The sequence below is a fragment of the Phyllostomus hastatus genome, unplaced genomic scaffold, assembly GCF_019186645.2.
Source record: "Phyllostomus hastatus isolate PE091 unplaced genomic scaffold, TTU_PhHast_1.1 phas_contig_196, whole genome shotgun sequence".
In the NCBI taxonomy this organism is placed as follows: domain Eukaryota; kingdom Metazoa; phylum Chordata; class Mammalia; order Chiroptera; family Phyllostomidae; genus Phyllostomus; species Phyllostomus hastatus.
Window position 1 is genome coordinate 14362669 of NW_025333709.1, and position 26335 is coordinate 14389003.

Below are 26335 nucleotides of genomic sequence, written 5' to 3' on the forward strand. Positions count from 1 at the left end.
AAATGCAGACTTTTGGTTTATAACACAAGATGGCAAATATGTTTATCCACAGTCTCTGTAATTCTGTACATTTGAAGTACTCTTCCTAGTTTCTGTAATTATTTGAATTCCAGGAGTTCATAGTGAGTCTGTAGGACACCATGATTTTAGTGTCTTTCACTTGTTCTTAAATATATTGAAGGAATCGGGCTTTGTGTTCCTTCTTATTTAATCTGTTAGGGTCTGTTTGGCTAATATTCTAGTGTTAGTTGGAGAGAATGTATGAAATTACATATTCTCACTAAAGAAGGCAGATTTTTAAAGTGAAAAAGTCACAAAAAGTAGAGCTTTTATAATTTATTTTATTTAGATTTGCAAGTCACCTTTAGGTGGTCTAAAATCAGCAGCTACATTTCTCAGAAATAAGCCACACTTTCTGAACCATTCGTTCCTTGTTAACCGGGCTGGCATTCGTGGATACCTGCGTGGTGGGAGTGATCCTTGGTAGAATGGAGTTCCATAAGTGACAATACAGAGTTCTAGGTAAACTGAGTTTGTTTTTCTAGATTGAGATAAAATCTACATAAAATTTACTATCTTAAAGTTTATATTTCAGCAGTTTTTGCTATAGTCACTGTGTTTTGTGACTGTCATCATTATTTAATTCAAGAACACTAAAAAGAAGCTTCTTGCTCACTTCCCCTGACAACCACTGTTCTGCTTCCTGTCTCCGTGGATTTGTCTGTTTCCCGTGTTTTATATACACAGGATCATACAGTGTGTGACCTTTTGTGTCTGGCTCCTTTCACCTAGCATGTTTCCAAGCTACGATGTAACAGTACTTCATTCCTTTGCAGCTGTATAATATTCCATTGTATAAATATACTAATTTCTTTTTTTAACTACCATGTTTTTTCCTCGGGTAGTATTATTGTTAAATTATTATAAATGTTTACTTTGGAGGCAGAAGTTTAACTCTTGGATTCTTACTGACAGTAAGTTATTAACAGCCAGTGATGAACAGGAACTGGTATTTATTGAGTGCTTGTCATGTGTCCTAACTCATTCGATCCTCACAGCAGTCCTATAAGATAGATGCTTTTATGCTTCTCACTTTCCAGATGGAAAACTGAGGTACAAAGAGGTTAAATAACTTGACCAAAGTCACAGTTTATAAGTCACCAAGTCGGCCTGACTCCAAAAATTAAGCTATCCTCCGGAAATAATTTTGCTTTTGAAGTTGTATAAAAGCCCTTCTTATATGGTCCATCTCTCTTGTCACCCTCCTGTCTTTCCTTTGTGTGTCTGTCCCCTTACCGTGTTTCCCAGAGGTTTTCAAACGCGTTAATCACTGGTTTCCAGACTATTCACATATTTGGAATTAGGCGTGCTGTAGGTTGGGAATCTTTCTTTCATTAGGGTCCTGAAAACTCGTTCCTGGAGCCCAGGCTCCCGCAGGCTTTAGTGCAGTCTGGATCCCGGGCCTCACATGGTGTTGCTGGGCCTCTTCCCCCCTCTGCCTCGCGTCTGTCTTTCTCTGTGGACCGGCCTTACGCTGCGGGCAGCTTGCTTCACGCTGCCGGGGACTTCAGTCTCAGCCTCCCCACCCCGGGGAAAGCGGCTGTCTTTCCCGAGAGCTCCGGAAGCCACGCCCCAGGCAGTCCTCTGCTTGGCTTGGCTGGGGTTGTGTGCCCGTTCCAGAACCATCTCTCTGGCCTGGCGGACAGGGTGCTCTGGCCAGCCCCTGGCCAGCCACATGAAGCGGCTTCTCCATAGGAAACAGGGGAGACATGGATGCTGGAGAACAAACAAAAGAAGGCCCATGTCCACGAATGAATTACTTAAGACAATATGTCTCAGCTCTTGCAGCACTGACACTCCTGTCTTTAGTACGTAAGTGAAAAGGGTACAGTGCTCTCTTTCCAATAGTATGGTTTTTGAAGTTAGATTGTAAATGACATAATGATTGTGATTTCATTAAAGACAAGCTTTTTCCATGCTAGTTGTGGTGGACTGGTTTATATACAGAAGTAGAAGAAATCATAGTGTTTCCTCTCCAAGAACTTGTTCAGTTTCCCAGGATACCTGGTTTCCTTTTTTCCTTTTTGGGGAAACATGATCTTTAGTACTGTCTCCCAAGCATTCTGGATTCTGCCTTTTTAGACATTTTTTAATGCATTTAAGATTTTCAAGAAGTAGAATCATAACTTCTAGACCTCTTTCCCACTTGCCGTATTTTAGGCACGTTTCTGAGTTGTATTTTACGCACATTTTTGGTGCTAGTCACAAGGTTGGGCAGCCATCACCGCTGTCCAATCCAGAACATTGCCATCCCCTTTGAAAGAAACACTCTCCCCAGAAGCAGTCTCTCTTTGCTTCCGCCCTCCCATCCTGGTAACCCTTGGCCAGCAGTAATGTACTTTCAGTCTCTCCTGGATATTTCATATGAATGGAACCGTATAACCTGTGGCCTTTAGCGCCTGGCTTCTCTCGCTTAGCACAGTGTTTTCAGGGTTCATCCGTGTTGTAGCAGGCATCAGTACTTTATTTCTCTTCGTGGCTGAATAACATGCTATTGTATGGATATACCAAATTTTGTTTATCTGTTCATCAGTTGATGGACATTTGGGTTGCTTTCACTTTTTGGCTATTACGAATAATGTTTGCTATAAACATTTGTATAATTTCTTTGTGTGAACGTATGTTTTCGTACCTCTCGGGTATTGTATTAGTTTGCTAGGGCTGCCATTACAAAATGCCATAGACCGAGGGGCTTAAACAACACAAACTTACTCTCAAACAGTTTTGGAGGCCAGAATTCCAAGGTCAAGGTGTCAGCAGGCTTGGCTCCTCCTGAGGCCTCTCTCCTCCCTGGCACGCGGCCGGCCGCCGGCTCGCCGAGCCCTCACGTGGCCTCCCCTCTGTGCACGCGCGTCTGCGGTCTCTGTGGGCGCGGGCTGCCTCTTTTCAGTGTTAAAGCCGGGCACTCCTGAGTTAAGTTTGTTCCTGTTCTGTTCTTTGTGTTGCTACTGTTGTTTTCTCAATATCATTTTGTCTTACTCATTGCTATTGCCCTGATTTACTTTTTTTAAAAAATTGTGACAAAATACACAGCATAAAATTTACCATGTTAATCATTTTAAATGTACGGTTCATCAGTGTTAAGTGAAGTATATGTACATGAATGTACAGCCATTTTCCAGAACTTTCTTCATCTTACCTGATTTTTTGCTAAGTATAGTTTTTGATTATGCTATTACAGTTGTCCCATTTTTTTCTCCCCTTTATTTCCCTCCACCCTGCACACACACCCCCCTCCCATGGCATTCCCCCCCGACTTAGTTCATGTTCATGGGTCGTACATACAAGTTCTTAGGCTTCTCCATTTCTTATACTGTTCTTAACCTCCCCCTGTCTATTTTGTACCTACCATTTATGCTTCTTATTCCCTGTATCTTTTTCCTTCATCTCCCCCTCCCTCTCGCCTCTGATACCACCCCCCCATGTGATCTCCATTTCTGTGGTTCTGTTCCTGTTTAGTTTGTTTTTGTTTTTTTATTTTAGGTTCAGTTGTTGATAATTGTGAATTTGTTGTCATTTTACTGTTCATAGTTTCAATTTTCTTCTTTTTCTTAGATAAGTCCCTTTAACATTTCATATAATAAGGGCTTAGTGTTGATGAACTTCTTTAACTTGACCTTATCTGGGAAGCACTTTATCTGCCCTTCCATTCTAAATGAAAACTTTGCCAGATAGAGTAATCTTAGGTGTAGGTCCTTGCCTTTCATGACTTTGAATACTTCTCTCTAACCCCTTCTTGCCTGCAAGGTTTCTTTTGAGAAATCAGCTGACTGCCTTATGGGAACTCCTTTGTAGATAAGTGTCTCCTTTTCTCTTGTGGCTTTTAAGATTCTCTCCTTATTTTTCATCTTAGGTAACGTAATTGTGATGCTTCCTTGGGTCCAACTTCTTTGGGACTCTCTGAGCTTCCTGGACTTCCTAGAAGTCTATTTCCTTTGTCATATTGGGGAAGTTCTCTTTCATTATGTTTTCAAATAAGTTTAATGGTTATTGGTCTTCCTCTTCTCCTTCTGGCACCCGTATGATTTGGATGTTGGAACGTTTAAAGCTGTCCAGGAAGTTCCTAAGTCTCTCTCCTCATTTTTTAAAAATTCTTGTTTATTCTATTCTGGGTGAGGGTTTATTTTTTCCTTCTGCTCCAAATCATTGATTTGAGTCCCTGTTCCCTTCTCTTCACTGTTGGTTCCCTGTATATTTTTCTTTATTTCACTTTGCATAGCCTTTACTTTTTCCTCTATTTTGTGACGATACTCAACCATTTCTGTGAGCATCCTGATTACCAGTGTTATTGAACTCTGCATTTGATAGGTTGGCTATCCTTTTTATTGAATTTTGATCTGTTTGTTTATTTATTTATTTATTTATTTATTTATTTATTTTTAGACAGATGGGAAAGGGAGGGTGAAAGAGAAGGAGAGAAACATCAATGTGTGGTTGCCTCTTGTACACCCCTCACTAGAGACCTGGCCAGCAACCCAGGCATGTGCTCTGACTCACTAGAGATCTGGCCAGCAACCCAGGCATGTGCCCTGACTGGGAATCCAGCAGGTGACCCTTTGGTTCACAGGCCAGTACTCAATCCACTGAGTCATACTGGCCAGGGCTTACCTGTTTTTTCAGTTGGGCCATATTTCTTTGTCTCTGTGAGCCTGTTACATTGTGAGAGGTGGAGCCTTAGGTATTCAGCAGGGCCGGGCAAGCACCCTGCTGTGTTGTGGCGCTGTGTGAGAGTGAGGTTGGAAAGGGAACAGTGCCATTTGCTCCACTCTCTGCAGGCTTTCAGTCACTTCCCCCACTTCCCACAAACAAACTGGGCCCTTCTGGTACTGATTCCTGGGTGGGTGGGCTTGTGCACATTCTAGGACCCTGTGGGTCTCTCCAACGAACTCTCCTGTGAGGCTGGGAATTTTTCCCTCCACCACAACCCCCACAGATTTCTACAGCCAGAGGCTTGGAGGCTTTCTTTTCCTGCGCTGGAACCCTGGATTGCGTGGTCTGTCTGGTTCCCCAGTTGTTCCTCCCAGTTTATCTGCTTGCAGATGTGGGGCCGCCCCAGTCCTCCAGTGCCCACCTTGCCGCATGTCCTCTGTGCTCTGCTGCTGGTCTCTGCCCCTCCTTGCAGCCTGGATGAATGCTTCTTTAACTCCTTGGTGGTCAGACTTCCATGCAGTTCGATTTTCTGGCAGTTCTGGTTGATTTTTGTTTTAATTTTGTTGTCCTTCTTTTGGTTGTGTGAGGAGCAAAGTGTATCTACCTATGCCTCCAACGTGGCCAGAAGTCTTCATCTTACCTGATTTTTATTTAAAAGATTTAAATGGCTCCTTAACTCTTTTGCCTTAAAAGCCATACCTTACGGTTTTACTTTTCTTCAGCCTGGGGTTGAAATCTCTTGGTTAGAGTAGGGCATAGGGGATTTGGACAGTTATTTTATAACTAATGGAACACACTGATACCTTTTTTTCATGTCTGCAAACCTGTGTGTGTACGAGCTGCAGACAAAAGCCAAAGGTGTAGTACTAAGGATATCCCAGCTTGGTTTCTTTGATCCTGTGCTCAGTTACGGAGTGAATTCTGCAGAAGGTCAGCATGAGTGTTAACAGAGAGCTGGTTCACTGAAACATAGGAGTAGCCGGGACGCATTCATTTCATTGCCTGTATTTACAGTACAGTGGACTATGTGGGTGGTTCAGGTTTCTTGGAATTAAATAGGAAAAAACTCCCTTGTGGTCTGGAGTGGCGGTGCATAGTTACTTTGCACTGGGACGGTGGTTGGTCGCCGCCCTGCAAAAGGTAGTCCGGGGCCGCGGAGGACCGCCCGCCTCAGCACCGGTGCTCCGTGCAGACACGTGTCCTCTTCTGGAGGCCCGAGATGTGAAGCGAGTATTTCCTGAGATGGATTTCTGTATGCTCTAGTTTTAGAATGAAGTATGTGAAACTCTATTTGGTAAACTACCATCCAAATAAAGTTATATCAGAAAAATGGAGTTCTTGCGTTCATCTCATGAACTGATTTTATTCAGCTCTTGATTGCATTTCCTGGGTGTAGAGCATGTTTCACACTTGGTAACGGACTCATTTAAAGAGAATGAATGGCCAAATTAAACGAATGTCCTTCTGAGCAGTTTTCAAATGCATGCGTTTCTGATTGGTTTTGTTTGCTTTATTCAATGGAGAGAGTAATTCTTTGTGGCCAATTTCATTCTAAGAGGGTAATGTTGAGTTATTTTTCATAATTTAAAATACAAATAATTATGCTCCCTTGTTTGTATTTGATGGAACTTACAGCTGAAATCTAGGCTTTTTTCTCTCTCTGGCTGTACTCACTGCTGCCCAGAAAGTTTTGGACAGCTGTGCTGGGTTTAATTTTTTGTAAATAAAATTTTCAGTTTTAATTTTAAAAAATGACTTGTGTCATTGTGAAGCAATAAAAAGTGGAGAGACAGTAGGAATATTTTTAAATAGGGATTTTTTTTTCTTGCTTATACAAAGCAGTGCAAAAGAGAAGAAAAATCGCATGATAGTTGACTCACAGCTGTACTAGCGTTGATAAATGTATATATTCAGTAAATAACTGAGATATATACCGGGGTGGGCAAAAGCAGGGTTATAGTTGTGAGTACCTGAAACACAGTTTATTCTTGTATTACATATTTTTCCATACTAACAACTGTTAACCTACCTTTGCCCACACCTGTATGTTATGAATTTGGAATTTAGTTAAATAAGAAGATACTTGTTTGTTATTAACGATAATTGGTATTGCCCCACAGTAATTGTAATACTACATTACTGTATGTAGTCTAAATGTTTTTCAGTTATCCACACCTTTTATTTCTTCAGTGCAAATTCGTTTTATGAAATTAGCAGACATACTGACAGTGTCTTAAGTAATATTGAGCGGTGATATATTGAGAACGGTGCACAGCTATTTTTCGTCTCCACAGAACAAGAAGAAACAGTTTAGATTATAGGAGGAGAGATTTTGTTGGACCTAGAAATAATTCCCTACTATTAGGGACATTAAGACATAAATCTTTATGGCTGGTGTTTATTAAAATAATGATACCTAACATTTTGGTATGTGCTATGTAGCTGGCCCTGTATTAAGCACTTTACATACCTGATCTCATTTATTCGTACCGAGGCTTATTATTTAGAAGCCACTATGTTTCTCATTTTGTAGATGAAGAAACGGGCTCAGATAGGTTAAATAACTTACTAGGGTCACACAACTAACCAGGGAGACCCAGAGTTTGAAACCAGGCCGTCCGACTACGGAGCCCATGCTGTTCACCACGTCGTGCGAGGAGAGGACGAGCCAGGGGTGCCCGTCAGAACGCTCACCGGGGCGGGGAGTCGGCTGCGGACGGGAACGGACAACTGAGAGTAGCCGTGGGCTCAGACAGGTGCTGCCATCGGGGGCTGGTTGAGGAAGTCGTGTGCGTGAGGGCACCTCCCCAATGTTGTCCAGTCACCCCACGAGGGATGTATTCCACAGAAGGACAGTGGGATTCACGTGTGCCTCGTTCACAACAAAGCTGCCGAAGTTCACAGCTCTGTGGAGCTGGCAGTGAGGTTTCCAAGACATATGAAGAACTCAGAAGTCAGCAAGAAGAAGATTAAGACCTATATACATAAGTGGAGAAAACAGACAAAGGGTGCAAATAATACTTAAACAATAAAGAAATTTCAGTCTTATAAGAAATCAAATAAGTTACCTAGTATGAATTTTGCCTGGTAAATTAGCAAAAGTGTATAAAATGTTAAGACCCAAAGCTGGTGGTACTCTCATTCACTGCAGATGGCATTTTAAAGTAGTATGTTACTTCACCTGAAACTGATACAATAATGTACGTCAACTGTAAAACTGCAATTGCAAAAAATTTTTTAATTTGAAAAATTTAAATAAAGTAGTACATTAGAAGAATAAAGTGACTTAGTCAGTAAATAAATATCCCTCTTCGTCAGCAAACTATGGCAGATTAATGGGTTGTGTTATGGTTCTAGCTGCTGGCACAGTTTTGTTTTTTGGTCTTGAATGTCAATGTTACAAGAATACTGCACGTTAAAAAAATCACTCAGGGGAGTTCCAAGATGGCAGCAGAGTAGGTGGAAGCTACGCCCAGCTCCTCCCAGGACCAACCTGGAATTACAGCTAAATTGCAGAGCAGTCATCCTGGCTAACCAGCTGGAGACTGGCTGAAGACAAGCCTTATAACCGAGGACTTACAGAAGAAGCCCCGTGGAGACTGGGCTCCTCCAAGATGCCCACGTGGCTGTAACCGTGGCATGGCCTGTGTTCTAGCCCCTAACAAGAGCCTTGGATGAAAGTGGAAAAACCGCATTTTCTGGCTATGACCTAGAGGGGGATGCATAGACCCCCTAGAGGGACAGAAGACCTGCCACCTAGGTCCCTATGAGCCCCAGTGCTGGCATTGCCCGGCACGAGCTGAGGCCCCTCAGGCCTAGAGGTCATGTTTGCCTCACTGTGGCAGATCCCTGGGGGAAGGAAGGGCTGTGGTCGAGGGAACCCAAGGGAATTTCTGGCTCAGAATCTCTTTCTGAGACCTACAATACAGATGTCCAGATCCCACACTCAGAGATTTTTGTTTGAGTCCCACGTGTAAACGGGTTCTTTCATACTTTGAGAAGGGGAGTGTAATCAGCAAAATTTAGCAGTACTATTTGGAAAGCCATGCTCTTCAACCTAGTGGTTTTATTTCTAAGACTGTACGGTGGCATGTGCATATCATGGGAAATGGAGAGGCCTTGAGGACAGACAGTGATGCAGCAGTGACTGTGATAGAAAAGACTAGACACAAGCCACGTGTCGGAAAATGTTCTGAATGTTTAAACTCTGGCAGAATTGTGCAATTAATACTCTGTGTCTTCTAAAAAAGACCGAGGAAGTGCTGTGTGAACTGACATGCAACTATCACCAAGATTTCTTGCGAAGTTAAAAAAAGTAAAGAGCAGAACGATGCAGAGTGTGCTGCCCTTTGCACCGTCCGAGACTGTGTTTGCGCACACCGTCTCTGCAGAAATCCGGGACAGCAGTTGCCTCTGGAAAGGGAGCTGGATGGATGGGAACGGGTCAGGAAGGGGACTTGCTTTTCAGAGCATTTTATACCTTTTAAATTTTGGATCAGGTGGTTATGTATGTATCTATTTTAATGATTTTTTTAAAGGAAAAGGCAAAGCTCCACTAATGATTCTGATGTTCACAAAGATTAAGAATCAGTGCAAATGAGGCACTCCTGAGACTACCCAGGAGCGTGAACATGTCTCGTAAAATGTTTTTAAAAATAAAATAACATGAATAAATAGATGAGGTCTGTCTGGAAAAAGCCCAGCCATTGTTAACAAGAATGGTTTCCACAACATTGCTGTAATTTGGCAACCAAGGGGAGTGGACCCAAATGCACATGTGTGAACAGTGACGACTTCACTGTACTACTCAGTGGGAGCGGTAGACACTGTTGAGTGAGCATGTGCACTGTGCAGCCGTCGCATTCAAAATCACTGAGTGAGTACAACAGTGAGTCTGCGTCAGATTTTGCAGTGAGCTTGAACATGCCTCCATGGAAACTACTCAGATGACTCAGAAGGCCGCAGTGATAGGCAACTGGTGATTGGCAGCTTCATCACAACAATGCCTCTGCTCATGCATCACGTCTTGTGCAGAGTTTTTTGGCAAAACATCAAATCACGCAGGTGACTCTGCCTCCCTGTAACCCAGATTTGGCGCCCTGTGACTTTTAGTTTCTCCCAAAACTAAAATCACCTTTGAAAGGGAAGAGATTTCATACTGTTGGTGAGATTCAGGAAAATACGACAGGGCAGCTGATGGTGACTAGGAGACTGTGTGAGGTCCCAAGGTGCCTACTTTGAAGGGGACTGAGGCGTCATTGCCCTATGTACAATGTTTCCTGTATCTTCTATCTTTCCCAATTAATGTCTCTATTTTTCATACCAGATGTCTGGACACCTTCTGGACAGACCTTGTATAAAATCCCTCTTTCCTGGTACTAATTCAGTAAATATGAAATGCACATGATTCTTTTTTTAACATATTGAAAAGCACATTTTATAAAGCTAATCTGCAATAGACAAGAAAAACTTCATTAAATACACTTTCGTAATCGCAGAAGAAAATACAGTAATTAATAGCTATTGAGGAGAAATGTTGATTTAGTATTTTCCTTAAAATTATTAACTATGAGAGATGTATTTTAATCACCAACCCATGTCAGGCTTAAACTACATAATAGTCTACCAGTAACCTGATTTCTTATGTATGCTCTTCTGGTCCATAAGAATGTGTGTATTTTTTGTATGAGTATTCCACAGTTTTATCACTGATTCACTGAACTTAGGAACATAATTTAAGTACATTACTCATTATCCACTGTTAACAACTAAGATTGAGGGAAGCATTATTTCAGAACACTTTAAGGAATGATAAAATTGATTTTATTAAAGGTGTGATTTCATAGTTTTAAAATTTAGTTTGTATTTATTGATGGCATAACTATGACTACACAAGTAACTCCAGTAATAAATTATTTTACAGGTATTCACAGTTTTATATGGAAGATAGCTTTTGCCATTATAACATGTTTAACCATCACTTCTTTGATGGAGAGGTAAGATTTATAACCATTTTCTCTTTCTTCACTTGTGGAAGAACAAATTCAAGACTGTCTCCTTTGCTATTTTTCTAAAGTCCCTTCAGATCAAATTGTCACCATTCCACCATTTATCAGTAGAGATGTTTTTATCCATGGACCGAGTATGTATTGAGCATCTAGAAGTGATCAGATTATTCCTCTTTCATGACTTCTCACTACTTTTCGGGTGAAGACCCGCTTCCTCACCAAGGCCCGTGTGGCTGTGTGGCCCGAGGCCTGCCACTCCTCAGCTCCCCCTCGCCCTGCTCCTGCTTTGCTCGCTGTCTGCCGTCAGGGCACACGGCTTCGACCTCGAACTTTCATCTGGAACTGACCTTCCCACCACAGGGCCTTTGGCCCTCCTCTCTGCCTTCTACTTTCTCTTTGCCTCGTTGCCTTTACCTCATCCTTCGGGGCTCTTTTCCAAGTCAGCTTTCTCTAGTCTCCCTGAGCTCCAGACAAGGTCAAGTTCTCCTCCCTAGATTTACGATACTATAATTAAATAATTCCGGGTGGTTAGTTGTTTGTGTCTGCCTCCCTGATACATTTCATGTCCCAGTTAAGGAGATTTGTGGTTTTATGAAATCCTTAAAAAGTAGTGTCAAGGGTGCACCCTAATGTAAACTGTGAACTCTAGGTGATAACGATGTATCAGCTTAGGTGCCTTGGCTGTAACAACACCCCTCTGGTGGGGAACCTTGCTGATGCAGGAGGCTGTGCATGTGTAGGGGTGGGGTTATGTGGGAAATCTGTAAACAGCACAGTAAAGCTGATACTTCTGCTCCTCGTTTGAGCTCTTTGTCAGCCCTGTTACAAAGTAAAACTCACAACCCACCAAGTAGTCACACCCAACAGGAGGTTCTGAATTTGAAAATGTTTCAGAATTACCAAGACCATGTGAAGCATATCTGCCTGCATGTGTGTGGGTGTCAATTTTTTAATAATGTGAACCATGCTTAAGTATATGTGCTGCTTTAAGATGCTAGCTAATGGTAGAAGGAAAACCAAGCCAGACTAAGAAACCAGATATCTAGGAAATGAGAACAAATTCTGAACTGTTGGTGGGGATTGAAAGATGGGTCTTCTGATTTAGTAAGCACAGCCAATGATGCACTCCTTCCAGCACAGTTCGTTTAGCATTGGGAAAGCTATTTAATCAGCCGTAATAGCCATGAAAACCAAGTGCTGAGTAGTTAGATATATTTCGTCATTTCCCAAAGGGCTCATGTGGTTAATAGTCACTAGGATTTGAGAACCGATCAGATAAGCGTGAAGGAGAGGAATGGGAAAATCACATGACAGTGGATGATGAGGCACTTGTCAACTAGGACGGTGGAAGTGGGGAGAAGAGAGGAAAGGAGTGCCTTCTGGAGCCTGGCTGGGTAGCTCAGTTGATTAGAGCATCATTCAGATTCACCAAGTTTGTAGGTTCGATCCCGGGTCAGGGCACATACAGGAATCAACCAATGAATGCGTAAATCAGTGGAACAACAAATCGATGTTTTACTTTCCTTCTCTCTCCCGTCCTCTCTCTCTCAAATCAGTTTTTTAAAAAAGTGGATTCTGTAGACATTTCACAGATGGAAAAAAGTAGACTTGGTTGCATTCGTTATATTGTACACCTGAATTTTAAAAAATTGTACCTCAATTTTAAAAAAAAGGACTTGGTGACTAGTGTTCTGGGGGAGAAGTCGAGGGTGACTGGGTGGTGTGCCCTGGACTCATCAAAACAGAGGGTAGGGGTGCTTGGAAGAGAGGTTTGGACACTTTGAGTTTGTGGGGCTGGAGGGGCATTGATGTGGAAGCCTCTTGAAAGTGTGTGTGGGCTCTCGAGCTCGGGGCTGGCGACGCAGATGGAGGAGCAGCCGAGTGTGTGTCACTGCTCGATGCCGCAGCAGTGCGCAGGGGTCTGCAGTGTGTTCTTAATACCGCACCATGATTTTACTTTTTATTTTGAATAATAACTACAACAGTAAAATTTAAATACCAACTGGCTAGGAACTTCATATATTTTAAGAAAGTAACGTGCAATTAGCCTTTTTCTAGGAAAGTCTGTGTAACTTCTGTTGAAAGTTGGTAGAATCGCCTAATAGGGTTCTAGAGTGATGTTTGGGATGAGCTGCCAAGACTGAGCTCCACTTCGTTTTTCCAGCCGCAAACAGCCGTCCAGCCCAGCCCTTCCCCGCTCCGTGTTTTAGGAACAGCCTCTAAGTAGCGCTGCAGCTGTAGAGATTGATCTGTGGAAAACTATTGTTTTAATGACTTCACTGTCTGCCCTCTTCCTGCCGACTTCCTGAGTCAAGGTTTTCAGTAAAGACAGCATCTTCTAATCAGTCCCTAAGCGTTTTCGTGTGTGCTTGGTGCCTGTGAAGGTGTATGGGGAGTTTGAGGACATAGTCTCTTCACTGCGTGTGAGCACTTTACAGTCCACTGGATTAAAAAGCAGGCACTTCCTGCACAGGATATTTTTCATAGCAAGTAACAGAGCATTTGGATAACAAAAAATGTCATATGCCTTAACAGTAAAGGGGGTTAACGTAGGTATAGAGGGTGGCATTTAAAATGCCAAGCAGACTTCCGGCCAAGATGGAGGCGTAGGTAGACACACTGTGCCTCTTCGCACAACCAAAAGAAGGACGACAACAACAAATTTAAAAACAAAAAGTAACCAGAACTGCCAGAAAATTGAACTGCATGGAAGTCCGACAACCAAGGAGTTAAAGAAGAAACATCCATCCAGACCAGGAGGAGCAGAGACAGGCAGCCGGGGCAGAGAGGATACGTGGCACGTGGACTGGGTGGGCGAGGTGGCAGCTGGTGGAGCGGGCGGTCCCACGTTCCTGTGCAGATAAACTGGGGAGAACAACTGGGGATTGAGACAGACCACGCGCAACCCAGGGTTCCAGCGCAGGGAAATAGAGCCTCAAAACTGATTGAAAACTCCTGTGGGGGTTGAGGTCCCGGGAGAAACTCCCAGCCACACAGGAGAGTTCGTTGGAGAGACCCACAGGGTCCTAGAAAGTACACAAGCCCACCCACACGGGAATCAGCACCAGAAGGGCCCAATTTGCTTGTGGGAAGCGGGGAAGTGACTGAAATCTGGCAGAGAGTGGAGGAAGCAGCACTGTTCCCTTTTGGACCCCTCCCCACAGACAGTGTCATAACGCAGTGACATGGGTTGCCCCACCCTGGTGAACACCTAAGGTGCCTCCCCTTACAATGTAACAGGTGCGCCAATACAAAGAATAATGGCCAAAAAAAGAACAGATCAAAAATCCAGAAAAAGAAGTAAGTGACAAGGAGATAGCCAACCTATCAGATGCACAGTTCAAAACACTGGTAATCAGGATGCTCACAGAAATGGTTGAGTATGGACACAAAATAAAGGAAGAAATGAAGGCTATACAAAGTGAAATAAAAATATCCGGGGAACCAACAGTGAAAGGAAGGATACCGGGAATCAAATCAATAATTTGGAACAGAAGGAAGAAATAAACATTCACCCAAAACAGAATGAAGAAACAAGAATTCAGAAAAATGAGGAGAGGCTTAGGAACCTCCAGGACAACTTTAAACATTCCAACATCCAAATCACTGTGTTGCCAGAAGGAAAAGAGGAAGACCAAGAAATTGAAAACTTATTTGAAAACATAATGAAGAAGAACTTCCCCAAAATGGTGAATGATACAGGCATTCAAGTATAGGAAGCTCAGAAAGTCCCAAAGAGTTGGATCCAGGGAAGCACACACCAAGACACATAATTACATTACCCAAGAAAGAGGAGAGAGTCTTAAAGAGACAGTTACATACAAAGCAGTTCCCATAAGACTATCAGCGGATTTCTCAAACCTTGCAGGCAAGAAGGGGCTGGCAAGAAGTATTCCAAGTCATGAAAGGCAAGGACCCACATCTAAGATTATTCTGTCCAGCAAAGCTATCATTTAGAATGGAAGGGCAGATAAACTGCTTCCCAGATAAGATCAAGTTAAAGGAGTTAATCATTACCAAGACCTTATTTTATGAATCGTTAAAGGGACTTCTCTAAGAAAAAAGAGAAAATCAAAACTATGACAATAAAATGACAACAAACTCACAACTATCAACAACTGAACCTAAAAAACAAAAACAAAGCAAACAACTAGAACGGGAAGAGAATCACAGAAACAGAGATCACACGGAGGGTTATCAGTGGGGAGAGGGTATGGGGAGAGTGGGGGAAAAGGTACCGGGAATAAGAAGCATAAATGGTACAGAATAGACAGGGGGAGGTTAAGAATAGTACAGGAAATGGAGAAGCCAAAGAACTTATATGTATGACCCATGGACATGAACTGAGGCGGGGGGGAGTTGAAGGGGGGGTACAGGGTGGAGGGGGATAAAGAGGAGAGAAAAATAGGACAACTGTAATAGCATAATCAAAAAATATACTTAAAAAAATTTTTTTAATAAAAAAAGTGCCAGGCAGTTTCTTAGTGATAGATGAAGAAGAGCATTCAGTCGCTGTCAGCCCTGGGGGCACAGCTATCATCGGTCCCCACGGGTGGTCAGCACGGGGGTCCCACCACCACTCGGGACAGGACATTGCCACATGGATTCTTACCTGGAAAGATATCCTGAATGTTTTTTAAGTTTGGTTAAGCGTTTAGGCCTAGTTTACTTGTTTATTTTCTTTTTTCTGCTTTTAGCTCTAAGGAATTTGAAGGCTTTTCAACAGCATCACCTGCGCTTTAGGTCCTCGTTCGTGCAGGCAGGTTAAGAAAGCGCCGGGCAGCCTTGAAGAGGGCTGACCTTCCTGACCCACTGTCCTTTGCTGTGGGACCTCCGGCAGGAAGCTGGGAGAGAGTCTCCCAGGGAAAGGAATTGGGATGTTGTGCCTTTCCTCTCATCGACTGGATCTTCTAAATTGATTTAGTAGTAGAGCAGTATATATTTTATTATGAAGTTCATATAGGTTTATTAAAGTTTAAAATTTCATTAAAGTTTAAAATCCTATTCCATTCCATATATTGTTAAGTGCTGATTTGTTCTTATAGATGAGTCCGTACTTGAAAACTGTTACAAAGTCGGTTGACTGGAGTCACAGGTGTGTCTCCTATTAACTTCTCCCAAAGCACAAAATGACACATACCCTAGACAGTGGTTAAGTTTGCAGTTACTAAAAACATTTCAACCGGTATGTTGGCACATGTGTTAATGGCATGTTTTCATGGCCTGGATAAGCTTTGCTGTTTGTGAACCCTCATTTATTTCCTCACCGTGCATGTTCATGTGTGTCTGCCGTGTACCTGGCACTCAGAAGCATGTGCGTGTTCACCTGGTAACTGCAGCTCTCATTAAACTGGACAGCTGGTGGTGGACAGGGCAGACAGGAAAACACGTCTCATTCGTCTGTGCGTCTCCACTGTCTGGCACGGTCCCTGCTTCTGTCTGTTGAATTGAATTTTAGCGTTTTAGGTAGTCTCCATGGGTAATGAGTTTCTCTCTTTTAGGCTACTAAATTTAGCTTTTTAATTTGAGCATTGGAAATGTGTAGTCCTCTGATAGTGCTGGTGTTTGAATTTGCAGCTTTAAAAACCCACGTATCAAGAAACCCACAGATGAAATCTTACGGGGCCGAGTGAGAGGGCCCTGAGGATGTCAGGGCGGCCGGCACTCTGGGGTGGCCGGTGGGTGACACTTCAGTGCGGAGAGCGACACTGAGCCCAGTGCGTTCTCCTCCGAGTGGGGTGAAGTCCCTCCCTCTGGTCCTGACTTAGAAATGAATTTCTGCTTGTTCCAGGCTGCCCTTGAAGTGTGCAGGACATTCTTACAGGACGACAAAGGTGAAGGAGTCATCATGGTGACAGACCCCCCTTTCGGTGGCTTGGTGGAACCTCTGGCTGTTACATTCAAGAAGTTAATTGCTATGTGGAAAAAAGGTCAAAGCGAAGGTGTGTAATGTACTACTTACTCCAAAATAAACGTGTGTCGATGTGTCTAATTTCTGTCAAATGGCAGCATATCTCAGTGAATCAGGGCACTGATAAAATATGCATACTGTAGGTTCCAGTCTTTTTTTTTTTAAAAAACAGGCTTGTCTGATAATGCGGCATATGTTACCATCACGGTATACTTTGTGTTGTCTTAATTGTGTTTTTAAAATAGCTTGTAGGTAAAATCTTCTTTTGGTGGGGACAAGTAAAGGGACATTATGTAGAATAGCAGTGAACTTGTCATTTTTTTTTCAATAAATACAGGGGTGGATGATAGCAGATTTACAATTCTCGTGGAAAATGATACAAAAATTAATAAGTAATAATAATACAAGAATGAACTGTGTGTCATGTACTCACAGCTGTAAACCTGCTCTGCCCACCCCTGCATATTCACTGAGTGGCCACTGCACACGAGGCCCTGTGTAGGTGCTAGAGATGGAGGACACACGTCTCTGTCCTCGCGGACTTCACGTTCCCTGTCCCTGCCGTCCTTCCCAAAGCTCTTGAGGGGCACCCAGCCTCTGGCCCAGAGTGCTGACCTGTGCCAGGGTTTGGGTGGGAAGGCCAGACGTCCGGTGGGCTGCCAGTGGTCCTCAGTGGCACACGGACACCCGGTCCTCCGCGGGGAGTAAGGGTCGAAACTGAAAACTGTTCGGTTTCAAGCAGCTCAGGACTTCAAAGTATTTTATACCATTATGTAATTAGTCTGCCCACTAATTTTTTACTTTCCAGCTTGTTATTTGATTCATTTTAAGAATGTCAGGAGTTTGTGATCAGTTTTCTCTATCAGTTGTATTACGTAAGTGGTGTGCTTTGGGGACAGAATGCAGACGAAATCTAAAAAATCTAAAATGTGACTTACAGTGTGAAGTATTTCACTGATTTCCAGTTTTGAAGTCCCTTGTCTGAGTGGGTGAAGTCTGTGTTACTGGGGAAGCAGTAAAGAGCTCTGTGGGCTGGAATTCCAGTTCTGCCACTTACCAGCTGCGTAACTGGAACCGATTCCTTAGATCTTGCAGCTTCATCTTCCCCTTCTGCAAAATGGGGTCGCTAATCTCTAACTCCGGAGGTCATTATACGGAGGTAATACATAGAGAGTACCTGGCGTTGTGCTCGGCCTACCTCGGTGCTTTGTAAACAATAGCTGCGTTCCCTGCCTCTCATGAAAATTCTGTTTCCCATCTTTTGGGGAACATCTCTGCCTTATTGTGATTTGCGTGTAAGGATCACTTTGCACACCTTTGTGGCTGGGTTTGGATACAGAAGTACGTCTCCATTGACTGACTTCGGAAAGGTCTGGTTGGAAGGGGCGTTCTGGTACACATTGTTTCCTTCTGTATGCAATTGCAGGCTCTTCCGATACCAGTAGTTTTCCAGTTATAGCTGTTTTATTTTTTTATCAATTTTTTTATCAATATCAATGTCTTATTTGCCCTTTTTTGTGTGATCCATTAGATAACACTCACGAAGAACTACCCATTTTCTGGATTTTCCCCTATTTTTTTGAATCCCGAATTTGTCAGTTTTTTCCAAGCTTCCGCATGCTGGATTATCAGGTATAGTAAATACCCTGTCTTTGCATGGTTGGGGGATGTATATTATTCAGTTTAAATCAGTATTCTGATAAGACTATCCATTGGTTTTAGTAAATGAAAATACTGTAAGTTGTGTTAAACACTAAAATTATACTATACATAGCCTGTAGGCTTATTAAAAACATAAATCCTTAGGTACCAGAATAAACCTATTAACTCAAAATCAGAGGGTGGAGACCATGATTCTGAGGTGCAGCTGGGGTTAGACCAGCTATCTAATCCTTTATCATCACGGGAAGATTTTACAGCCCCATCTTACCAGTTAAATGAGGAGAGCAATACTGTATCTTGTGTGAGATAATACATTAAAAGGCTTAGCCTAGGTTGAGACACACAGCACATGTAGCGTGGAGGCTAGTGCTGTCAGCGTTGTCACAACCATCACTGCCGTCAAGTTCAGGTGGTCCCGAGGTGCGGGGTAGAACTCCCTGCAGGTCCCTTTCAAGGTGCATCCTCAGAAACATTAAAATTGCAAAACGCAAGGTCCATCTGCTGTGGACCAGAGGTGAACATGGTGGGGAGGCAGATGCAGATCAAGTAAAGCGATGAGAACTGTTCACGTAGAGTAGTGGCCCTTCGTCGTCTGTTTGGACGGCCTGTGTTACTAAGAAGGGAATTTTGGAAATTTCGCAGTTTTAGTTTGGAGGAATAGTTTCAAGATCCAAGGTTATTGGATATAGTTATGTAATTTAATGTATTAGTGAAAAAGGTTCTAATTAGGTCATGTGTATTAGGATGAAAAGCAGTCTTTCCCATAAAGAGAAAGCCAACGTTAGAACAGAAAAATTAGAATAATACCTCCACAACAAAACATACTTGTTTTTCGTGACTCCTACCAAAGGTAGGGGCACGGCTGCCCGTGACACGCCCCGTTGGAGAAGCTGATCTCACTGTGTCTCTGAGTGCGACGGTTTTCGACCTTTTTTACGTACACTAATTCCTAAAATTCTGCAGCATACTTCAAAAATATATTTTTTTGACAATCCAGTAAAAAAGTAGGTATAATTTTGACTCATTCACACCAGACGGCTGTTGTGCTGGCTGTTGTCATTTCTTTGTGTGTGTGACGAAGGGAAAGAGAGGCCGGTGTCCCTGAGGACTGCGTGTTTTCACGACGTCGGCGCACACTGGTTGGAAATTCTCGTCCTGGTGGATTCCACCTGATTCGTTGTACCTCTTCTTCCATGATTTTTCTACTTTTGTTTTTGAAAATGTATCTGGACTTACTGTTATGATCATGATCATCCTTTCTGAGCCTTTTGCTTTCTTTTCTGTTACTTTAACCTCATTTTGTGCTAACTTTTTTCTTCTACATTGGCCACCTTTATCGAAGAAACATTCGAAGGTCTCCTCTCTCCCTTCACAGATCTGTCCCCACAGACCTCGAGTCGGGCCTTCCTTTAGACACTGCCTGAGACGGGTAGAAGCCCCCAAACCATGACGCAGTAAAAAAACCCAAATCGGTAAATCTCTTTTTCAAACACTTCTCAGGTAGGAGGAAGGCAGAAATGCTGCAGATATCCATAAACTATGAATTATGCAGACTCTTCTATGACAAAGCACTTGATAAGTGCAAAATAAAGTAGTTACCAGAGCCCTAGAAGCCAAGTGTTTTGTTAAGGGTAGAGCAGAAAGGAAGGGTGTGATCATGAAAAGAGACTCGGATTTAGAATCTGAAGTTGGAGTCCTAGCACTGCCTTTTAGAGGCTGTTTAATCGTGGGGAAAGTCACTTGATCTTTCCAGGTCTCTGTTTCATTACCTATAAAGTAAAATGAAATGACAGAACCACAAAAGGGGTGGCAGGTAAGTTTCACTCAGCACTAAGCCTGATAAGTTCATTGGTAGTGACTTCCGGAGAACTCGTTGAGAACTGCAGGCTCAGTGGCAGAGAGCAGCGTGACTGATGAGTGACGTCCGTCACAGGGGCGGGGCCAGGCGGTGATGGTGTTCAGGGCCTGTGTTCACCGTCTCTGAACCAGGTCATCTCACTCACCTTCACCTTGAACATGTTATATGATCTCTTGTTTCTACTTCATCTGGGACATTTGTCTGGATTGTTAAAATCAAGCTCTGCTTTTATTTTTTAAGCTGTCTTTTAAAAAAATCATCTCATAGAAAACTTTTTTGAGTCTTGTGTCATGTTTAGAAATGAAGATATTTTAATAGGAATTTCTGAGGTATGATTGTAAATTAAAATATTGAGGTACGATTGTAAAATAACAACTGCAACTCTTGAGACTCAGTATATAATAAAACATTCAGTGGGTTTGGAGTGACAAGGGGAAAAATACATAGACAAAAGTAGGTTTACAGTTGTATGTGAAACACACTTTATTCTTGTATTATTATTTATTAATTATGTTATTTTCCAAATTAACAACTGTAAACCTACTTTTGCCCCAGGCTACATAACAGTAATTTTAAATGAGGTTCCGTGGGATATGGAGAGTGTGAGTGAAAGACGTTAAAGTTGGTTATAGAGTTGAAGAGTCAGCTCACGTGGGATCTTTTCAATACACTGAAATGAAGTAGAACACAGTCCTCAGGGAGTTCTGAAAGTGCAAGTGCTCTGTTTGCGTTCATCTTTGTTTCCCAGCGTGATGCCTGGAGCATAGTAGGTTCAAAATAAATATTTGTTGACTTGAATGTCTTGGTTTCCACATAACTAGTTTCAGTCTCATGTTACAGAGGAAATTTGCGTAGAGATAAAATTAAAAGTTAGGAAGTACAGAGATTTTGTGCTTTCCCTCATTTCTATACAGTACTTCATCACATTAATCAGTTCCTTGGGAGAAATTCTCTATTTGAAAATGCTGCTCATCATCATTGTGAGCGAAATGTCAGGGATAATGATGGGAAAATGGTGTATCAGCTCTACCAGTAGTGATAGGCAATTTGCAAAATTGTGTTTGCTTTGCAGCGCTTCCATAGGAGGTTTATTTGTGTGGATGAAGCTATGAAATATGGATGTATGTTAGAGGTACATTAATTTACCCGGGCAGCATGCATTTTACATACCATATGTTTATAGTTAATTAGCACAACAAACCCGCATTTAAAAATAATAATAATCTCAATTAGGTTATGCAAAATCAAGCAATCAACCACCTTCCTGACACTATATTCTCTGACTCCTTTGGTAACCGTAAAGAAATTGGTCTTGTTTTTTTTTTTTTTTTTGCCTTCTCTTCCATCTGCTATCTGTTATATTGCATGGGATAGTCCATTTGCTAGAAATCTAAGATACTCTTTTTCCCAATATTTGCAAATCTTCCTGAGATTCTCTTGGAAAGAATTTTTTTTCTTATGACGCTCATAAATGTTGAAAATGTCTGTTGAGTTTAATAAGGCGCCATATATTTATAGAGCACAAAGAGGAGCGCAGTGGGGAAAATGATGAATTTAGATCATTGTAAAAGAAAACTACCGAAGGTACTATTTTAAGGTGCTTTTGAAGTAAAATCTACTTTTGTGTCTTAGCCTCTAATAGCTGACATATATTCACAGAATTTTAAAGTTGGAAAGAAACAGAGGACGCGTGGGCTAACTTCCCCGCGTAATAGTCCTCTCCGCTCAGTTCACGGCAATCAGTCATCTAGCTCACTTGAATACTTTTGGTGCGCACAGTCCTGCAGCCTTCCAGGGCAACGCAGTTTATTTAATAGCTCTAATTGTTAGAACATTCTCTCGTATTGAGATAAAATATGCTCCCTATTAACTTCTAACCATTGGTCCTGCTTCTGTTCTCCAAAGCAGTAAGGGATAAGCCTAATTTCTATGCCATGTGATGCCCCTTCACTTATCAAGTACCTGTCAGATCCTCCCTGTCTTCCCCTTTCTGAATAGACACCTCCAGTATGTTCAACTCTAAACCCTCCTGGTTTCCGAGTGGAAGTAAGCTGGTTTTATTCATGTCTGTCTTAACATGGAGAGACTGAGTGCAGGGCTTCAAAGGTGACCTAACCTCGCCCTGGCTTTTACAGTTGTGCTGCAGGTGGACTCACTGTACTGCCACCGACAGGAGCCTGCCCCACCCCGCCCCGGGGCTTTCTTCAGGCTGTCCCCCATGTGGCTGGGTCTCCTTATCCCGTCCTTACTTTCCCCTACTGCTGAAGCTCCTGTGACCCCCACAGATCCAGTAGGCATCGGCAGGGCCGCAGAGAGAGCTCAGGGCTCTCCCTTTAAAGGCCTCTCATTCTGTGGTCATCCATTCCTTACCTTTTTGTGGTTGGCTCATTAAATAGCCAGCTTGTGAGCCAGTTCCGTGGTAAATTCTTAAGTATGTTCCTGTTTAGAATCTAAGCAGGTGATTACAACTTATTTGAAAGTTGGGATCTACCATATTGACCTCATAAAAATCTCATGGTATTCTTGTGGGTAATCTAATGCAGTAGTTCTACTTTAGTGTGCCAGAAAGGCTTGTTAAACATGCAGATTGCTTGCCCCACCCCCGAGTTTCTGTTTTATTGGGTCCTAGGTGGGGCAAGAATCTGCAGTCCTAATGAGACCCTAGGGGATCCACACTGTGGGCGCCGAGAAAGACTGATCACTGATTGGAAGAAAGACGGACTCAGTGGCTGGGTGGATCCATAGCAAGTTTAAAACAAACCGAAACTGTGTATGGGTAATAGAGAGGTTGGTGGGGGGACAGGAGCAGGAAGCTGATAGAAATCATGTTTGTTAGCTTCTGTTTACCTTTAAGATGATCTGCTGACCCTGAACGTTGAGGTAGTAGGGATCTTGGGAAGAGAGGTGATGCTTGAGGGTGCCATCGTGGGGAGAACTGCAGTTAGGAATCCTCTTCTCGCCATCTTTCTGTCTGCTTCAGCCACACTCCAGGTCCTGAACTCAGGGTGTTACGCACATCGCATCCATTATTAACCTTCACCACACCTCTAAGGTGAGAATCACGCAAACTGGCTTAAGGCCACACCTCAGGTGAGCAGACCTGTGCTCTGTCAGCTAGTGCCCGGTGGAGGGCCAGCCACACTGAGGCCGCTCTGGGACCGGGGAGCTGGAGATGGACGTGTGGTGAATTTACACACAGAACGTGAAGAGCCCCAACCAAGGTGGCACGTGTCTTCAAAGGTGGAATGTTTTAACACCCAAAGCTAAATTCTTGAAAAATAATTTTTTTGTCAACAGTACTTTGCATTAGTATCAGGTGTACAGCACAGCGGGCGGACAGCCATGCACTTCACATAGTGGTCCTTCCCCTGGTATTTTCCTGTACCCGTCCTACACCACGCATGGTCATTACAGTATTACTGACTGTATTCCCTGTGCTGCACCTTACATCCTCCTAGTTTGTGACTACCAATTTGTGCTGCTTACAAAACCTAAGTTTTTAATTACATAGTAGACTTTCTTGTAAAGTCTATTGTATTGGGTAAAAGGTTAGAGTTCTCAATGCTAGGCAATGTGAATTTATTGTAACAAATTTTACTGGTTTTATAATCAAATTTCACTCAGGTAGAGGCCTTTCTGGGGCTGCTGATTAGCAAGTGAACTCTAGTTTTTAAGAATTTCTTTTTTTTTAAAAGATTTTATTTATTTTTAGAGAGGGAAGGGAAGGAGATAGAGAGAGAGAGAGAAACATCAATGTGTGGTTGCTGGGGGCCATGGCCTGCAACCCAGGCATGTGCCCTGGCTGGGAATCGAACCTGCGACACTTTGGTTCGCGGCCCGCGCTCAATCCACTGAGCTACGCCAGCCAGGGTGCAGAATTTCTTATTAAATACTTCAGTTTAACTTGTATCTTGGCATCAGCTTGTTCATTTATTGGTTAAAGAATCTTAAAGAGTATTGATTCATTTGAGTAAATTTTCTTTTTCTGTTTTTTTTTAACTTTCTAGGTAGATTATGATAATCATGCACTTTATAAACATGGAAAGACAGGTCGGAAACAGTCTCCTGTGCGTATTTTCACCAACATCCCACCCAGCAGAATAGCCCTTCCTGTGGAGGAAGGGTACAGGTACGGTCCCGGTGGGCCCTTGGAGCACGCAAGCCGCGGAAACACAGTTCCGTGTGTCCGACATCGACATGTTTTGAACGTTGGCTCGTGTCACTCTGTTACTTTTAACTCTGGCCCATAATTCTATGTTGAATTAAGTCTGGGTTACACCCAGTCTTCGTGTATGCAGTTGACTTCTCCAAGTCATTCTCTCCTCCGCAGATTTTGCCCTTTGTGTGAGCGATACATTTCCCTGGAGAACCAGCACTGCGAGTACTGCGGCTCTTGCACGTCCAAGGTATCATTTTTGTTGGAGCACATTTTTCTTCAAAGATATTGTTAGTTTTATTTAAGTTTGCTAGTTTTCATTACCTGTTTCATGTTATATTAATAAAATTTGTATTAATATCATATTATTTATTATATTTTAATACAGTATTTTACTTCTAATTATAAAGTAGGACAGGCTTTTAGAAATACTTAGACAAACGAGAGGGTCCTGGAGCGAACTAAGCCTGGGACACTGTCGGAGGCAAAAGTGACAGAGCCGAGGCTGTCCTACTCTGGGCACAACCCGAGGGTGCGGGGCTCTTGGGAAGGACGACGGTGCTGGGCACACGGAAGGCAGCGGGAAAAGAGGAGACCGGATGTGAGCTGGGGCCCCTCCGTAGAGGAAGCCACAGGCGTGAGCCTGCGGGCGCTGAGCGGGGCTGCTGAGGACAGGACAGTGTGGGCATCACTCACCCGTTCACGGGGTGGCGGGAGGGGAGCCCGCTCAACGGCTCGGAGCGCGTCACTAATAGTTATCTCAAGTCACTTGCACGTGGTACTGTATGACTGCCAGGCATAGTAGCGCTTTAAATAAGGCACTGCATTTCGGTGAGCACAGAATTATGGTGTTTCTAATAAGGCACCGAACCCCTAGGTACTGTCACTGCTGTGGTGAAGTTGTAGCTGATAACACGTCTGTGCACTTTTTCCGCGCCGGGCCCTTTCCCGAGAGCTGTCCGTGCTCTGACGATGGCGGCTCTCGGTATCCCGGGTGGGTAGGGCAGTCCCTCCTCACCCTGGGCGGCGAGGGAGGCTCCACGGGACGGAGCCCCTCTTTATTTTTTAAGAAGGGGGGGGTCACCCTGAAGTTGCCCGGTTACTTTAAATGAATCCAGCCAGAAAGGACATGTAAAGTTTAATTTGGCCGATAAGCACATATTATTCTTCCATATTCTCTATACTAGTTTGTAATTATGTTAACACATCTGATCACATACATTTTCAGTTCATCTAGCAATTATCTGTACTCTACATTTAAGAACATGATGCCCAGAACATGAAAGTTCAAAATGTGGGAAATAAAACTATTATTTACAGATGTACCCGTAGTGGTAAAAATAAATGATGACAAGGGAGGGACCACCACAAAAGCGAGCATGGGAGTTAGTGGGGAGGAGCCGAAAGCTGGGTTGGGGAGGGGCCCGTGGGGAGGTGTCCTAGGGGCTGACGGTGTTCTGCTTTCTGACCTGCTGGGGCACTTGATATCCTCATTCAACTGGGTGTATGTGTTCTGTGTACTTTTCTAGGTACGAGTTACTTCACCGTTTTAAAACTACCCAGATAGTAACCTATAATCTCTGTTTCTAAATTACATAGTTTTTAAATATGAGTTTTATTAAGGATTATACTGGGCAGACACAAAAATTTTGAATCATTAATTCTCTTGAAATTGTCATTGAGCCCTTCTTTGTGCAGATTAGGGTACTTGGTCTGGAGTGGACTTTCAAGATCATTCAGTTAAATCCCCCAGTTCTGGAGTTAGGGAAGTCACGGCCCAGCAATGAGGTGCTGAGTTGAGCGGAGAAATGCATAAATTAAAATCAAAGTATGTAATTTTGAAGCCCAGGAAAGTGAGAAATAAGAAATTAATAATTTATGCAGATTTTGATAAGACATTTTAATTTTTAATTGTAGGACTTGATTTTTAATGACAAATTAAATGTAATTTAAAATTGTTTTTGTAGGACGGTAGGAAATGGAACCATTGCTTTCTCTGCAAAAAGTGTGTAAAGCCTTGTAAGTATTTA

General features: G+C 42.9%; 1 protein-coding gene across 2 annotated transcripts in view; it reads left to right on the plus strand.

Annotated features, from left to right (window-relative positions):
• The window catches only part of ZCCHC4 (zinc finger CCHC-type containing 4), a 47402-nt gene that overhangs the window by 13172 nt on the left and 7895 nt on the right, over window positions 1-26335 (plus strand). For both annotated transcript variants that reach the window (XM_045834679.1, XM_045834680.1), the window contains 6 exons: window positions 10634-10706; window positions 16510-16660; window positions 18161-18261; window positions 24157-24278; window positions 24480-24555; window positions 26273-26324. In XM_045834679.1, the coding sequence (XP_045690635.1) occupies window positions 10634-10706; window positions 16510-16660; window positions 18161-18261; window positions 24157-24278; window positions 24480-24555; window positions 26273-26324 (575 nt within the window). The remainder of the gene's footprint in view (window positions 1-10633; window positions 10707-16509; window positions 16661-18160; window positions 18262-24156; window positions 24279-24479; window positions 24556-26272; window positions 26325-26335) is intronic.